This window comes from Bison bison, unplaced genomic scaffold, assembly GCF_000754665.1.
Source record: "Bison bison bison isolate TAMUID 2011002044 unplaced genomic scaffold, Bison_UMD1.0 scf7180017864139, whole genome shotgun sequence".
Taxonomy (NCBI): domain Eukaryota; kingdom Metazoa; phylum Chordata; class Mammalia; order Artiodactyla; family Bovidae; genus Bison; species Bison bison.
The window spans coordinates 7,431,636-7,449,062 of NW_011494711.1; the positions used below are offsets into that span (position 1 = coordinate 7,431,636).

Genomic DNA, 17,427 nt, shown 5'->3' on the forward strand with positions numbered 1-17,427 from the left:
GTGACCACAGGCCAGTCCTCGTTTGCTGGAAAGCTCTCCAAGAAGCACTGGGCTTAGATGTCCCTCCAAACTACAGATGACTCTGTTTTGTCTTAAGCCATTCTTGACAAATTGGGGGTGGCTCTGGTTTTTCATGGCATCAGGGATGCTTTTATTTCACATCTCCTGGATGCTGCACACCTGAGAAGGTCTTCAGGGTACTTCAGGAATGGCAGTCGGGGGGAAACTTTTGAGAGTCTTTGGAGAGGCAGCTGTGGAGAAGCACAAGGACCTTCAGAAGAGGAGGCAAGGGTAGCCGGAGCCCATCTGTGTTGAGCGGGAGTCCAGTCTGCCCTGGGGCACCAAGGCCGGCCTGTGGCAGGGTGCTCCCCTCCCCACATCCTGGATTCCTCTGTTCTAACCTTCCTCCTGTCCTTTGTCCTTGGGATACCTTTGTCTTTGGAGCTGGATGACCCTGTTCCTTCTGCAGTCATGGCAGCAGAGAAGGAGCCCCTGAGGACACATGGAATTTTGACATTCGTCAGGCAGAAGGGAAGTGTCTAGAGGGACCTTCCACATGAAGTAATGCAGAAAAGAATAAACATAGCAGGTCTGAGATCGCCACCTCGGAAAAGCATGCTTGCAAGGTTGGCTCTCGTTTGGCAACCGGACACTTGAATTTCGGGAGAGTTCCCAGCATTCCCTGTTGATAATGACTCACTGTGCCTGAACTCTTGATGCCAACCACATGGTTTATGCAGAGTGCCTCTTTTCCTTCTGGAAGTCTGCGCTTTTGGTATGTGCTCGGCAGAGAGTGTTTAAGTGATGAACCCCCAATAGAAATCCCAGGTACTAAGTGTCTGGGCTTCCCTGGAGGCTCAGTGGTAAAGAATCTGCCTGCCAATGCTGGAGATGTGAGTTCAGTCCCTGGGTTGGGAAGATCCCCTGGAGAAGGAAATGGCAACCCACTCCAATATTCTTGTCTGGGAAATCCCTTGGACAGAGCAGCCTGACAGGCTACAGTCCACAGGGTTGCAAAGAGTCAACATAACTGTGTGACTAAATAACAACTCTAAGTTTCCATTGAGCTTCCCTGGTTGAAAACATTTCACAAATATTGTCATTTGTCACTCGTCTCGGGAGAGACTTGGAAGCATGTATCTGGTTTCCTCTGGACTTCACCCTATGCACCTTTTCCTTTAGTGGATTATACTTGGTAACTTTTTGCTGTAATAAATCCTAGCTGTAAGGATAACTATATGTTGGGACCTGTGAGCCCTACTGAATCATTGAAACGAATGATTTTAGGGTCCCCAACGCATAGGTATTGTATTGTATTGTGGGATAGGGAAAAAAATAAGCTACTTAGAGACAGTTATTACATGAAATAAGTCGTTTTCCCTAGTCCTTGTGCGTACACTGTTAACAATGAGAAAAATTTGTGTGCTTTGCAAAAAATGTGAGAGAAGCCCACTTTAGAAGCAGAGATGTTTCTGTATTCTGTTAAACTTACTACAAGTAAGCTACAGTTATAACACTTGCTAAAATATCTTTTGTGAGAATATGTGTTCTTGAATTATAGAAATTCAGACGGCGTGTTCAAGAATCCACACAAGTGCTAAGAGAACTGGAAATTTCTTTAAGAACCAACCATATTGGGTAAGTGTTCCCACTGAACATTTTAGCTGTAAAGCTTTTGGACACTTAAGAGAGTGACTGAATCATATGCAAAGAACTAAGCTTATTTACTGTTCATTATAAGTTTTGACTGAGGTTTAGACGGGTGGAACCTTTTAGTTCTTGAATTGCTTACTGTAAAAGAATCAGTAGAGGCAGGACAGACAGTCCTTGATTTGGGATGTTTATGAGAATAGTAAAATTCTTTACTTGCGTTCAGTGATGGTGTATGTAGAGTGATTCTCTGGAAAGATAGGAACCCCCAACAAGTAATGTAGACTGAGAGCCTGGAAGATCTTGAAGCCTTCCCTGGAGTTCTTTGAGTTGGTTACTTGAAGCTGCCTCGTACTTTTCTCAGTTCTCTGGCCAAAAGAGGGCAGAGTCACTTGACTTACCTCCTTGTGTTACTACCTACTTTGTTCTGAGTCTCTTCTTCCTACGTCCCCAAATTTCAGGACCATGAAGTGTAAATCCATACCATGAAAGCGAAGTTTGGGGCATCTCTGCACTAACCATGTCAAAGAGTTTTTCATGCAACAGCATGGTTGCCTTGCCTCCAGCAAGTACAACTTCATTACACACTCCCTTTCTCCAGAATTGTATGGCAGAGTCATACAGTACTTTCAGATAACGTGTTTTGTCTCTAAGGCAGATGATATCAGTATTTTCTTTTATAGCTTCTGTTCTTTCCAAAGTACCTGTTTAACACCTGGTAATTATTTAACCCCTCTGGATTTTGAGTCTTTGAGACTTACAAGGAAAAAACTATAGACTTCAGATCTTTTAGAATTTTCCCCTGTGATAGGTCTACTGGAAATGAAGTTTTACACGTATGTTACATTTTTGTTTTTTAGACTCTTCTGTAAAATAATTACCCAAATAACAGTTTACTTCGTCTTCTGACTATGTTTGGTATAACCCATCCAAATGGTTATTTTCCACAGTTATTTCAGCATAAGTTTTTTTTTTTAAGTCAAAGAAATGTAAGGTTAATTTTTAGCTGCAGAACCTGGGTGAGAATATTCATTTCCTTAAGGATAATTTCACATGCTTGGCACCTAGAGAGTGAAATATGTGGAAAATGAACTGATTCTAACCTAAGGTTGATAATCACCTTTGTCTCAGAAAGTGTGCTGTAGAACAGTGGATCAGAGTGGCGTGAAAACAGAACTGGAAGAGAAATTTAGGATTGCTTAAATTGATTGCTCGTTTCACAGATTAAAAGAATTAAGGGACAGAGAAGGTAAGAGACTTCCCCAAAGTCGACGGCTGCAAAGCCAGATGTTTTGTTCAGAATGCTGTCCTTTTGTTTATCTGGCCTCATCTGGCAGTTCTTTCCCTGAAAGGAAATAAGATAATCAGGGCTCTGGGATCAAAGCGATGGAGCTTGTCTGTTGGGAGTGAAAGTGGTGGTGACTTAATATAATATAGTTGGGCATCCAGAGCTTAGGAAATTTGAATATTTTGCAATATTCAGGGATCCGGAACTAGATTCCACTTGGTAAGGCCAACTCCTTACTGTTGACACTTCTTGACTGAAAATGGTGGGTTGATCTGTAGCCAGGATTTCTACAAATTGTCGAAAAGCATTTCTTCAAGCATTGATGAAATAATGTGAAATTGACCATCAAATACCAAGGCAAGGTGATCATTTCCAATATAAAGTTGGCAGAGTAGAAGCACTCTGGTTGAGTAGAAGCCAGTACAAATCTGCAAGCAATTGGCGTGGTTTGTTGTTTAGGATACTATAAGCACATTGAAAGAGTTTTACATTTTTCTTTCATCTTCATCAGCTAAAGTCTTCCCTTGTCTACTACCTATGTGAAGCGCTTGGAAAATTTTGGCATTAGCAGCACAAAAATTCACAAAAGTGCATTGTCTGACATACCCTTATATGGAATGAAACCACACACTGGGATTTTGACCTGATTTGTTTGTCCTGAAAACCCAAACCTGAAATGGACTCTTCTTTATGAAGCTAACTGGGTTGACCACTTTTGATGGGGAAAAAATTTTGAAGAATTAGGAGTGTGAATATAATCAATGAGTACAAAGAGAAATTCTGGAAATGCAAGGTGCTGTAGAGGGAATCCTTAGATTTTTTATTGTACTCTTTGAGATACCATATTAGAAAGGTAATTGGGTGCTTATTTGCTTTAGGGAAAGGGAGATCTTGACCTATTTTTGCCATGCCCCCTTATCAGTTCTTTGACTTAAATAAATTATTATACATAAACTCTCTGTATTTATCATGTGACCTAAGTTAACTTCTCATCTATAAAATAAGAATAATAATACTTATAGGAATGTTGTAAGGATTAAATGGGGCTTCCCAAGTGGTGCTAGTGGTAAAGAACTTGCCTGCCAATGCAGGAGATGTAAGAGACACAGGTTCCATCCCTGGGTCAGGAAGATCCCCTGGAGGAGGGCATGGCAACCCACTCCAGTATTCTTGCCTGGAGAAGGCCATGGACAGAGGAGCCTGGTGGCCTATGGTCCATACAGTCGCAAAGAGTTGGACACTACTAGAGCGAACTACCACACGTGCAAGGACTAAAGATAACTTATGAAAGACCTGATATAGGGTTTAATACAAAGTAATTACTCTCAAGGCTTCTCTGGTGGCTCAGTGGTAAAGAATCCACCTGTAATGCAGGAGACATGGGTTTGTACCCTGGGTTGGGAAGATCTCCAGGAGAAAGACTCACTCCAGGATTCTTGCATGGGAAAATTCCATGGACAGAGGGGCCTGGCAGGTTACAGTTCATGGGGTATCAAAGAATCGGACATGACTTAGTGACTAAACAACAACAATTACTCTCAATATATGATAACAGTTATTTTTTTGCTTGTTGAAAATAATATTATATAATAATAATTGGACAGTGTTGTATAATAATGATATGAAAGTGAAAGTGAAGTTGCTCAGTTGTGTCCGACTCTTTGCGACCCCGTGGACTGTAGCCCACCGGGCTTCTCCGTCCATAGGATTCTCCAGGCAAGAATACTAGAGTGGGTTGCCATTTCCTTCTCCAGGGGATCTTCCCGACCCAGGGATCGAACCCAGGTCTCCCACATTGCAGGCAGAAGCTTTAACCTCTGAGCCACATATATCCCTAAGGAAATCCATGCAGAGAATGTTACCTTCTCTATCTAAAAGTATCCTGATACTTAGGAGTTTATAACTCCCAGAAATTAAAAGGGAACATTACCTTTAAAAACTACTTGTCCTGAAAAAAAATTATCTTTGGCACAGGCTTGCCTTTCATGGTTAAAATCTGGGGCTCTGCTGCAATAGCATTCCAAGCTACAGCTTTGTCAAGCAAAGGGTGTGTTCTGAGTTTTGATATAAGCCTAAAACTTTTTAAGTGAATAGCCTTTTGAGAAAGAAAATTAATTTTTTTGGAGTCAAATTGAAATAAGAAATGGACTAGAAATAATCTCATTCACTTACTCTCAGGAACTATAATAATAGAGAAGAATTGGATTATGACTTACCCAAGCCCCTTGAAATGACTTGAAATACCCTTGAAAGGAGCCAAGTACTGTTAGAACACATTGGCTGTGCATTATGAACAGGCAGCTGCTGTGACATTTTGAAGGCTGGATGATAAGATTCCAGAGGCACTGATGGCTGTGAGCTGGATAGATTGATAGGTGTTAATCCATGAAACTGTATTGTAGGCTCACTCTCTTTGCAGGTAATTTATTTTAGTGAAACTGCCTATTAGGATAGAAAATTACTTTTCATCCTGAGTGCGAGGTCATAGAGTTCTGAAAGATGCTTCCTTGGTTCACTGTATCTCAATGGGGAGATGAGAATAGGCATGAGATTACAGGTGGGAGGTACACCTCAGCAAGGAGAAGAGGAGAATGTCTGTAGAAAGAGGAAGGAGCTGAAGGATGTGAGTTGAGCATCTTCTTTCCTGGACTTCTTTATGAAACAGTGCTGTCTGGGCCAGGCCGGCAAAGGAAACAGAATGGCTCAGGCTGGGTCTTAAGGGTGTACAACATCTATGGTGTATGTGTAACAAGGTACCCTATAATTAATTCATTGTTGTTTAGTTGCTAAGTCTTGTCCAAATCTTTTGCAACCCCCATGGACTGTAACCTGCCAGGCTCCTCTGTCCATGGGATTTTCCAGGCAAGAATACAAGAATGGCAAGAGGGTTGCCGTTTCCTTCTCCAGGGGATCTTTTTGACCCAGGGATTGAACCAGTGTCTCCTGCATTGACAAGCAGATTTTTTACCATTGAGCCACCAATGAAACCATTAATTCCTTCTTAGATGGTGCTTTTTGGAAATTCACGAGATCATTATAATTTTGTTATGTGTTAAGCAGTGTATTCAGCAAGTTAAAAGTGTTACTTCTTAACAGATTTTTTTTTTTTTTAATTGCTCTTGACCATTGAACCTCCCGTTTTCTAGATGAGGGAACTGAAGTCAAGTAATTAAATATCTTGCTAAAGTCCACACAATTGAGAAGCATTAAGGTTTCAACCTGCTGCTGCTGCTTCTAAGTCGCTTCAGTCGTGTCCGACTTTTTGTGACCCCATGGACTGCAGCCTACCAGGCTCCTCCGTCCATAGGATTTTCCAGGCAAGAGTACTGGAGTGGGGTGCCATTGCTTTCTCTGAAGATTTGAACCTGGAGATGTCCAAATCTAAAGCTGTTAACCAAACCAGCAGTTTAAAATTTTGATTTCAAGACTCCTTTACTTCCTTAAATTATTTTGAAATCCAGTAAGTCTTTATTTCTGTGGGTTTTATCTATTAGGGCTTCCCTAGTTGCTCAGACAGTAAAGAATCTGCCTGCAATGCAGGAGACCCAGGTTTGACCCCTGGGTCGGGAAGATCCTCTGGAGTAGGAAATGACAACTCATTCCAGTATCCTTGCTTCAAGAATTCCATGAACAGAGGACCCTGGAGGGCTACAGTCCATAGGGTTGCAAAAGAGTCAGACAGGACTGAGGGACTAACACACTATCTATTAATGTTACTATATTAGAAATTTGAACTGGTAAGTTTTAGATACGCTTATTTTAAATAATTTATTACCTCATAATAAATATTAGTTGTAGATATATAAATATAAAATAATAAACATCATACAGCATTAATAGCATGAAAATAATTATTTTCCAAAGTGAAAAAAAAATTAGTGACAAGAGTGGCTTTGTTGTGCATGTTTACAAGTCTCTTTAATGTTTCACTAATAGAAGATAGCTGGATTCTCATACCTTTGTCTGCATTCAAGTTGTTGCGATTTGTTTTGATTTATGTACATGAAGGAAACCTGGCCTTAAAGAGATATGTACTTGAAAAAGTTTTTAAATTAACCTCTTCAGATAATTGGACTTCCCTGTGGCTCAGCTGGTAAACAATCCGCCCACAATGCGGGAGACCTGGGTTCAATCCCTGGGTTGGGAAGCTCCCCTGGCGAGGGAAAGGCTACCCACTCTAGTATTCTGTCCTGGAGAATTCCACGGACTGTATAGTCCATGGGGTCGCAAAGAGTCGGACACAACTAAGCGACTTTCACTTCACTTCATTGCACTTTCAGATAGTTGTGGCCAGAAATCACCAAAATTCAAAAGTGGTGATTTCTTACAGTTAGTTGCAACATGGAATCTGAAAGCATATCAGTGAGATTTTGTACTCTTTTATACTAACATCTATTGTGCTGTCTTGCACTCTGGGGATTTTTACCCATGCACCATTTTGAAACATGAAAAAATCATTTAAAAAATGTTTTACTGGGTTATCCTGATCTTTCAAACATAAACACACTTTATTCTACAATATAAAAATAATCACGTTTGTCAATAATCACCAGTCTCATCAGAATATAAGCATTGGGAAGCTCTCAAACTCATGGTGGTGAATACCAGTGTTCCAAAAGTCCAGTTTTTGTTTGTAAGCTCAAATTTTATTGACAAAAAATATTCTGTTTTTTTTCCTCAAAATGGCAGACTCACTTCCTTCACTTTTGAGACTATCTGATAGATAGCCAAGATAGAAGAGCCATAATGTGTCTGTCACTTGCCATTCCATGTGAACAGTGCCTGGGTCAGCTTGCAGCTCTAACAATTGTATCCATGCTTTCCCTCAAGACCGCGTAGTTTTTGGGCACGCAGCAGAAATGCTCTGTGGGCTTCCCATTTTGTCGCACAGAATTAAAAGATCCTCAGGGAGCAAGCTTCAATAAAATCATGAATTTTAGCGCTTCACTAAGAACATTTTTAAGTGAAGTTCACTTTTTTCCCCCTTTCAAGTGCTTGGGGTGAAGAATACAATCAATAGGTGTATTCACTGGTGGTAGATTCCATTCACATCTCTTTTGTACCATCAGTGCAAGTGTCAGAAGAGTGAGAAAAGCAACTTCTCAATGTCTGTATGACAATAAGTGTAACTTCACAGACCCTGAGAGGGTTTCGGGGACCCTCGGTGGTCCATGGGCTATGTTAGAGAAACAGAGAAACAGTCTGAGATGCTGCCTCGCAGAAAAGACGTGGCCGCTGATGATGAATCTGGGTGATACTTAACCTTCTTTCTCTCCCTTGTGATTTTTTTTTTTTCATGATTTGTCAGTAACTGCAGTTCCTTTCAGATGCCTGTTGCATCTCTCTAAAGGAGTGTGGCAGAACAAATTTACCATTTGTTCCTTCATTTTGTGTGTCTTGCATCTGTTTCATTTGATCTTACACATTTAAGGCCAGTAATGTCCTTTGAGACTTTATTTTCTAGATGAGAACAATGAGGGTCTAAGATTTGGGAGGGAATCAGAGGGAAGACAACATCAATCTGGAAACAAAGCTTTGACCCGACTAGAGTAAAACAGTAACTCTTGGCACCCGCATTTAGAGCCCTTCCTTGAATAAGTTTTTTCCCAGAGCTATTTCTCATTATCACTGTGCCTTCCAGCTCCCCAGCAGCCGGTTTGGAATTTGCCTAAATTCAAATTTACAACATATGGTATTTACATCGAATCTGTGAGGTACTCAGTAATGTGGCATGCTGTCAGAATCGGAAACAATTCTACTTTCCAGGACCTGTAATCACCCAATTTGAAATTCTCCGTACTGGCAATATGTTGAAGAGTGTGTAGCGTGCACAGAGGTGAAGATGGAAATTTACTACAGGAATCCTCAATTTATGATATGTCATAATCATGTACCTGATAATGCCCTTAAAGGATACTGAAAGTTGCCCTTTTTTCATCTCTACCTACCATCTCTATTTGATTTCCATAGTCTTTCATTTCCACAGAAGTTCAGTCTCACCTCTGTTCTCTCCGATGCAGAATGATTGTTGTTTTCTTATAGCCCAGAGCCTTTTTGCTGAGATGAGTATACAAACCTGATACCACTTGACAAAAGGGGTGGTAAGGTAGGGAGCTGTGATGGAGTTCTATCTTATTCTTTCCTAAATCACCTGCGGGGGTCCGAGCCAAATTGTAGACCCAAGGAAGATCTCACAGCTTCGAAAAAGAGGTTAAAAATGAAATTAAACCTTTCAGAGGCAAGACATGTTATACTCTTGCCTATTTTTAGGAACTGAGCAGAAGCTCCTGCCTTTCACTTTGAAATTTATTTTTAAGGTCCTTTCATTAAAAGTCAGCAAGAACAAGCAGGGGTATTGATAAAGGCTTTGAAATAAAAGCCAATTAATAGGCTTTATAGTTGCATCAAAATATATGCATATTAGTACTTTGAGTCAAGAGGATTGAGCTCTGGCTGTACTTGGCTATTTCCTACCATTTCTTCCTTCCTTCCTTCCTTTAAAAAAAGAAATCTGTGAGTCATTTTGCCTCTTCTCCAGTTTGTGGCTGAACTAAGTGAGGCAAAGGTGCTAGGAGTTGAGATGAGACAATGGCAGGTCCTTAGGGTGTCCTGGACCATTTATGTGTTTTAGAGGCAATGTCTGGAAAATCAACAAGAAGAACCTATAATGACTATTCTTCTCAACTCCTAAATTAGAGTGTTCTTATGGGGCCAGTCTGGGGGGTCACAAACAGTCGGACACGACTGAGCAACTGAACAACAACAAATATGAGCCACTGAGAGTGAAATCTGGGCCATGTAGACCAGTTGAAATCAAGATCACTCTGAGAATCTGGTTTTCTTTCCAATTAAAAAGATGACACCCCCCCCCCCGCACCTGCCCAGCTCTGGGGCTTTCTGCTGTGCCCCCAACTGCGGAGGGCTAGTTTAAATCATGCCCTCAGAGCCCATAGACCCAGCTGATGGGAAGGTCACAGAGAGGCTAAAGGGCTTGAATTTCAAGAGCAAAGCTAGTCACCCAATTCAATAGTGAGCTCCAACCTTTCTTTAGTCTCCTACCAGTTTTAAAAGGAAAAAAATACTTTTTTTTTCTATTTCTAAGCTTTAAGAATGGGCACTTAAAAATGCCTCATGTCTTCTGAGACCTAGCCACATAGGGAGTAATTTAAAATAAATGAAAATAAGGATCTGGAAGCAGACACTGAGGTCATGTATGAGGTGGTGGTGTGAAGGGAACTCCAGCCTCTCAGTGGCCAGTCCCTTAGTTCTGGTCAGCTCTCCTAACAAAGCCGCTTCGTGAGACCCAACAGGTCATGTTTTCTTTGCCAGTGTTTCCTCTCTAGGTCTCTTTTTGCACATGGCTATATTAAGTGCATACATTTTGTGATGGCCTGCCTGGGCACTGGGGGGGAGGATGACACACGCTGTCTACATTTTCCATTACCATTTTCTGGACCTACCTGCAGACCTGAGGTTACATTATGCAGGTGATAGGACCTGAGGAAAGGATGTGCTTGAGGATAAAACAACAAAATCCCCCTAGAAACAAAATTTTAAAGAAAGGCATTCTGAGCCCAACAAATTGTTTTTTTCCCTTTAAGACAAAAACCTTAAAAGGACTGCTCATCCTTTCAGACACACAGTAGAATTGTCCGACCGTTGTTCTCATAGCTTCAGGACTGGTTTCCATAGGAGCCACAGTGTCCATAACTGGTGAACCTTATTGGCTCAGTGTTCATGATGGAAAGCAGCCACTTTGGAATGCTTTTGGCACATATACCCCAAGATTCGTTTATGTGGTGGTATAGCAGATGTATTTACTTACTATTTGTTGGAATTTCCAATGCTGTACAGGCTTGATGGGATACCACGTGTTCTTTGAAGGTGGATATCCTGGAGGAGATCTGGGACATAGGGTAACAGGTGTTTATCCTCAGTATCTGACCACTCTGTTTCATCTTCTGTGAAAATAAAAATGTATACGCATTCTCAGAGAACTGCATTCAAATCCACCACTCAAATGCAAACTGATATTATTTTTAAATGATTTTAAACAATATGTTTGTCACATCTCAGGTCGGTTGGTGTGTGTTGCCTGTGGCTTTTTTAAAAGGTTTTAACATTCATGGAAAAAACTAAGCAATCATTATCCCTATGGAACTTCCAGAAGCCCATAAACACTGGTCTCTCATTGGCTAGTTGAGTGTTTACTACAGCATCGTGTGCCAAGAAGGAGTTGAATGTGGATTTGGAATCAGGCCTGGATTTCAGTGGTTATGTCGTCATGTCCCCAGTCGGCCTGATTCCCCATGCAGTCTTGGCTCCCTAAACAAGCAGTCTGTCGATGAGTTGTGGTGGAACAAGGACAGCAGCAAGTTCCTCATTTAGAAAGTTTCTTACCTGTTATCCTCATTCTACTAAGCAGGGAAATACACAGAAGGCACTCATACACTTTTTGCCCCCAGTCACTCACACGGAAACGTTGTGGTTTTCTTAGTGGCCATATTTGAAAGCTCCTTCCTTATGTGAGATAGTCTAGGCTTAATGCTGTAGTTCCTTTCAGGCAGCAGATGTTTCTGATGGAAAAACAAGTTTTCACTGTGTCCTTTTCATGGTAGTGCGTGCTAAGTCACTCAGTCGTGTTCAACTCTTTGCAACCCGGAACTGTAGTCCACCAGGCTCCTCTGTCCATGGGATTTTCCAAGCAAGAATACTGGAGTGCGTTGCCATTTCCTCCTCTAGGGAGTCTTCCCAACCTAGGGATCGAACCCTCATCTCCTGCATTGGCAGGCAGATTCTTTACCACTGAACCACCTGGGAAAGCCCTTTTATGGTACAGCATATGATAATCTTTGCCAATGAATTTTTTTTTCCCTCAAACAGATGGGTCAGAGAGTTTCTGAATGAAGAAAACAAAGGTCTCGATGTTCTGGTAGAATATCTATCATTTGCGCAGTATGCAGTAACGTAAGTAAAACCTGGCTTGTTTCCTTTTAAATTTTATGTGGTCACAGAAGATGCAGCTCAGTGGTAAAATTAGATACCACACTGAGGGGAAAAACCCAGAAGCAGATGTGGTAAGGCTTAAGAAGGTTTGTTTCTGTTCAAGTAACTAAAAGCAAATCACATAATTGTTGGTAGAAATGCTTTTATGGCAAAAATAAAACGGGAGTAAGATCACCCTTAGAGGAGTCCTTATTTCAAAAGAAGTGCTTTCTTTGATGCTCAGGTTTCATATGTTCATATGGCAGAATACTCTAGCAATTATTGGAAGAGGTATTATGATATATTATTGAGTGAATAAAGCAAGGTACAGAATAGTGACTCCTTTTTTATTTAAAAAAAAACTTGTATGTGTATATTTATATGTGCTAGTGAATACAGAGAAAATTAATGCAGAAATAGATACTAAACATAGTGGGAGTGGAGGAAATGGGGTAAACAAGAGGTTTTCCTTTTTAAATTTATATATATTTGTATTGTTTTGACTTTTCCTTTATAGGGGGTAAAAAGAAAAAATGGGGAAGAGCGGGAAAAATTGTACTATTTCACCTTGCTTTTGTTGATTCACAGTTTTCTCATTTGCTAGGCTTCTGGAAAGATTTACGGTAGGAATGAAAGTGTATGTTTGAATGATGCATTCTTTCCTCCACTTTCCCTCTTTAATCGAAAACTATTCCAATATCCAGAGATGGACACGCTCACACATACACATTAAGGCAATAATACTGTATTCTTTTTAATTTTATTGGAAGGCATTTTGGCCTAGATGGTGCTTTTTTTCTTCTCAACTCTTCTTTTTAAAGCAAGAACTTGTTTTTTCTCCTGCTGCACTTTAAGATGTAACCACGTGTTATCTTATAATCCTCATCACTTCCTTGAGAATTGGTGAAGAGAAAGCTGTAATTATTCCCGCCTTGTTGTTGCAGAAACTAAAGTGTTAACTGAAACTGGCTTGATGAGTTTCAGTTTTGATAGCTTTGTATATGATATGGACTGTATTAAGAAAATTCAACAGATAAGTTCTTATCTTCATGAGAAATTGTCCTCTGAAATATAATGCTATTGTTTATAGCATACTCTTCCAAAGGTTGTTTCTTATCTACCCCTCTTACATCGAAAACTGCTAATCTCCCCTACACTTCATGTTATATGGCAAAATGGAATAGAAGTATTATCCTGTTGCATATTTTAAAATCTGGAAGAGTATTTAATAAGGAACTAAGGAAGGACTAAGAAACTTCAGGAATAATGGAAAAGAATTGTGTACGATTTGTAATATGTTTGCTGTAATCAACCTTTTACCCCATCACATCAGAGCTTATAAAGCAGCTTTCCCAAATGCATCTACACATGAGGCCAGTGGGAAAAGGTCATGCTTCTCCAAGGGAATTTTTCTAATCTGAAGCCCAAGAACAAAGACAACAGCAACAAAAAAAATAAGAACTCAGAGCTTTTGGTTCCTAATCTTCTACTTTTTAAAATTTTAGAATTAACTTTATAGTCTTTGCTTATTAGTCTTATTTTTGCTTTAATTAGAAAATTATATGTAGGTAAGTAATTTATGTTTTATCCTTTCTTGAAACTAAATGGGCTGAAAAAATGTCTTGCTATTCCTTAGCATGTGGCAGTTTTCTTTCCCATGTAATGTGAAACAGCAGACTCATGCAGCCTCCCTAAAACAGGAACATTCACCAAATTGCGCGTTTCCTTTTTCTGCTCGGTAAGGGGGTAGGGGGATGAGCTGAGAGGAGCATAAGGATGCTGAACGGCTGAACATATGGGGGCTGCAGAGTGACTTAGCAGGAGTCTTAATGACATGGGTGATCTTAGCATGCCCCTAGGCTTACCTTCTCTGATGTCAATTATAGGCTTCTATTTTTAATATTTAAGGATCTGTTTGATTACTCAATTCCACCTCTTTTCTGTTCACTGGTTTCTGGATCCTAAGGAATAACAGAATTGTTAGACCCACTCAATGACTTTGTGCATCCGTCTCTGTTATCTGGCTTAGAATTTAATAGATGGAGAGTATCACTTAGTTTACAGATGGTGGTTCTAAGCAGCTATTTTCTTTTGGCAGTCACACTGTGTAATAAGTCATATTGCTATTTCCAATATGTGTTTTTGATATTTCTTCCATGATAGCCTTCAAAATCTTACAGATGATACTAATTATAGCTGCATTCTGTTTATTTTCTACCTGATCAGGTGTTCTTGTTGGAACTATGGCTAGAAACCATTGACAAAATATATTTTGAGAAAGTAGAGCTACTAACTTTGGCAGGGGAAAAATGCATAGAACACAGAGGCCTGTGTGTTAAAAATTTGTTCCTAAAATTATACAAGGATGAGCAATTTAGCCATTTATTCTAACATGGTTAACATGAGTAATAACCCCAAAAATATGCCAGAGAAACAACAGCCCTACTTTAAAGAGCACCACACTGGGGAGAGATTCCAAAATCAAAGCAAATTCATAACTTTGCAAGTAATGTATCACATATGGTTGGAAAAGCACATTTGCCAACACACTAGGAGAAAATGCTCGGTGAAAATTGATGGGTAGGAATAAATTAGTATATGCCTAACATATTGACTCGTTAAAGCAAAATGTAGACAGCTCTAAGATCTTTTTTCCCTATCCCGCCAGAGCTCGTTACTAATCAGTAAGTCAGCAAGCCTTATAATAAGATGCAAATAACACATTCCTAGTTGTCATTCTGTATTTTTGAAGCTAACACATAGTCCATGGAAATTCATTTGTATTCCATTATCAGTTTTCTTTGTTTGCAAAAACTACCCATATTAAGGTGCAGATGTGTAATTGGAAGGAGCAAGTTTTACACATCCATGTGTTTGTGTGAATCTGAATTAAGTCTTGAGTGGCATTTCTCTTTTGTTTTAGTTTTGACTTTGAAAGTGTGGAGAGCACTGTGGAGAGCTCGGTGGACAAATCAAAGCCCTGGAGTCGGTCCATTGAGGACCTGCACAGAGGAAGCAACCTGCCTTCCCCCGTGGGCAACAGTGTATCCCGCTCGGGAAGACATTCTGCCCTGAGGTGAGTGCCTGGTTCAGGAACAGGCGGGTTTGGTAGGATATGTTGGGACAACTTCTGCTGAGGATCCTGGGCTTTGTATGTATCACTTGTTCTTGTCCCACGGCACTTGTGTTGTCAACGATTCCAAATGCAGATTCCTACGGGAGTTCATGGGATCGTCTGTTGGGCAATACTCAATGCCTTTAAGTAGCTTGCTGCATATACTACTCCTTCATTCAGCACAGAAAGAAAATTCTGCTTCCAAATGACACAGCAGAGCAGTCTCCATAGACAGATAAGTTCCTGAAACCCAGGAGATGCTGCCATCCTGGGCTCTGTTTCCTAGGTAGAGTCAGCACATTGAGATCTGAGAATCTCAGGAACTCCTTGTTGTTATTTAAACCCTACTCCTTCTCTCTTCTTCCTGTGGTAACTCAGGTGTGTCTTCTGTGGGTTGTGGTCTTAGTCATAGGTGCAGTGATTATTTTAAAGAGATGCCTTTAAGCACTGTTCCTTTGGTTGGGTGTGCTCTCCATTGTCAGCCTTCCGTTTCCTCCTACAGATTCCTTCTTCTTTGGTTGAAATACCACCTTACTAAGGGAGGATGGGGGGGTGAACACCTGTATTACTGCTGAGTGTAATATCACTGAAATTGTACATTCACTCATACCTACTGTAGAGTTTGGTGGGTTTTTGTCATGGAAAGTTAAAGTCTTTATAAATTCAGTTCTGCTCAGGATTTGATGTTTGTATATTATGCTTTTTATCAGCCATGCAGATTTTCCTTGTTTGGAAATGCCAAAATTATTAACAGCTTTGGAATGATTCAATAATAATAATGAAGAATTGAATGTCAGTTCATCTCACTACTTTTGCAATAGGTCAAGGGCTGTAGGAGCCTGGTGGGCTGCTGTCTGTGGAGTCGCAAGGAGTCAGACATGACTGAGTGGCCAGGCATAACACACGTGCATGTTTCCCAGGGGGTAAAGAGCCGATGCAGGAGATGCAGTTTCAATCCCTGGGTTAGGAAGATCCCCTGGAGTAGGAAATGGCAACCGACTCCAGTATTCTTGCCTGGGAAATCCCATGGATAGTCAAGCCTGGTGGACTATATATAGTCCATGGGGTTGCGAAGAGTCACATACAACTGAGCGCATACACACGTGCGTGCACACACAGGCACACACACACACACACACAAGGGCTATATAACCTGCTAGTCTGCATCAGCTTAATGTGTGGACAGAGGATTATGTGGGCTGATTGGGAAGTTGAAGGAGGACCAGTTGTGCCTGAAGAACTCCCTAATCACTCTGTAACCCAAATGGAAAGTCTTACCATTGATACAGCTATAGTGATGTGTAAGGAATTTAATTGACAAAAGGACATTTTTCATTTGCTTTTTCATCATTTCTTACCTGGAAAATATCATATACTGGCCAGCTACCATCTTAACAAGAAGTTATTTTTAACTGCAGGATAATTCCTTTACAATATTATGTTGGTTTATGACATACATTAACATAAATCAGCTATTGATATACATATGTCCTCTCCCTGTAAATCTTCCCTCCCATATAATTCATTTTAAATTGGAAAAAAAAGACCCAAAGTATATAGAGAGACACGATGGAAATACTGTTTTGAGAAACTTGGGAACCATTATGACATTTCTGGTTGATAGGTGTGTTGACCAAATAAGAAACCAACATTGTGTTGTTTTTTGTGTGTTTAAACAGTTTCAGGCTCAGGAATGGAACATTTGAAATTCCTTTGACTCCTTCGTTCAGTTCAATCCAGTCCCTCAGTTGTGTCTGACTCTTTGCGACCCCATGAATCGCAGCACGCCAGGCCTCCCTGTCCATCACCAGCTCCCGGAGTTCCCTCAGAATCACGTCCATCGAGTCAGTGATGCCATCCAGCCATCTCATCCTCTGTTGTCCCCTTCTTCTCCCACCTTCAATCTTTCCCAGCATCAGGGTCTTTTCCAGTGAGTCACCTCTTCACATCAGGTGGCCAAAGTATTGGACTTTCAGCTTCAGCATCAGTCCTTCCAATGAACACCAGGACTGATCTCCTTTAGGATGGACTGGTTGGATCTCCTTGCAGTCCAAGGGACTCTCAAGAGTCTTCTCCAACACCACAGTTCAAAAGCATCAATTCTTCAGCACTCAGCTTTCTTCACAGTCCAACTCTCATACATGACCACTGGAAAAACCATAGCCTTGACTAGACGGACCTTTGTTGGCAAAGTAATGTCTCTGCTTTTGAATATGCTATCTAGGTTGGTCATAACTTTCCTTCCAAGCAGTAAGCGTCTTTGAATTTCATGGCTGCAATCACCATCTGCAGTGATTTTGGAGCCCCCAAAAATAAAGTCTGACACTGTTTCCACTGTTTCCCCATCTATTTCCCATGAAGTGATGGGACCAAATGCCATAATCTTAGT

At 40.6% G+C, this 17,427-nt stretch overlaps 1 protein-coding gene across 5 annotated transcripts in view; it reads left to right on the forward strand.

Moving 5' to 3' along the window:
• Window positions 1–17,427, forward strand: part of FMNL2 (formin-like 2) — a 331,355-nt gene that overhangs the window by 222,864 nt on the left and 91,064 nt on the right. For 4 of the 5 annotated variants that reach the window (XM_010840000.1, XM_010840002.1, XM_010840001.1 and 1 more), the window contains exons 4-6: window positions 1,562–1,638; window positions 11,822–11,905; window positions 14,847–14,999. In XM_010840000.1, coding sequence (XP_010838302.1) covers window positions 1,562–1,638; window positions 11,822–11,905; window positions 14,847–14,999 — 314 coding nt within the window. The remainder of the gene's footprint in view (window positions 1–1,561; window positions 1,639–11,821; window positions 11,906–14,846; window positions 15,000–17,427) is intronic. The other variant, XM_010840005.1, reaches the window with a different exon arrangement.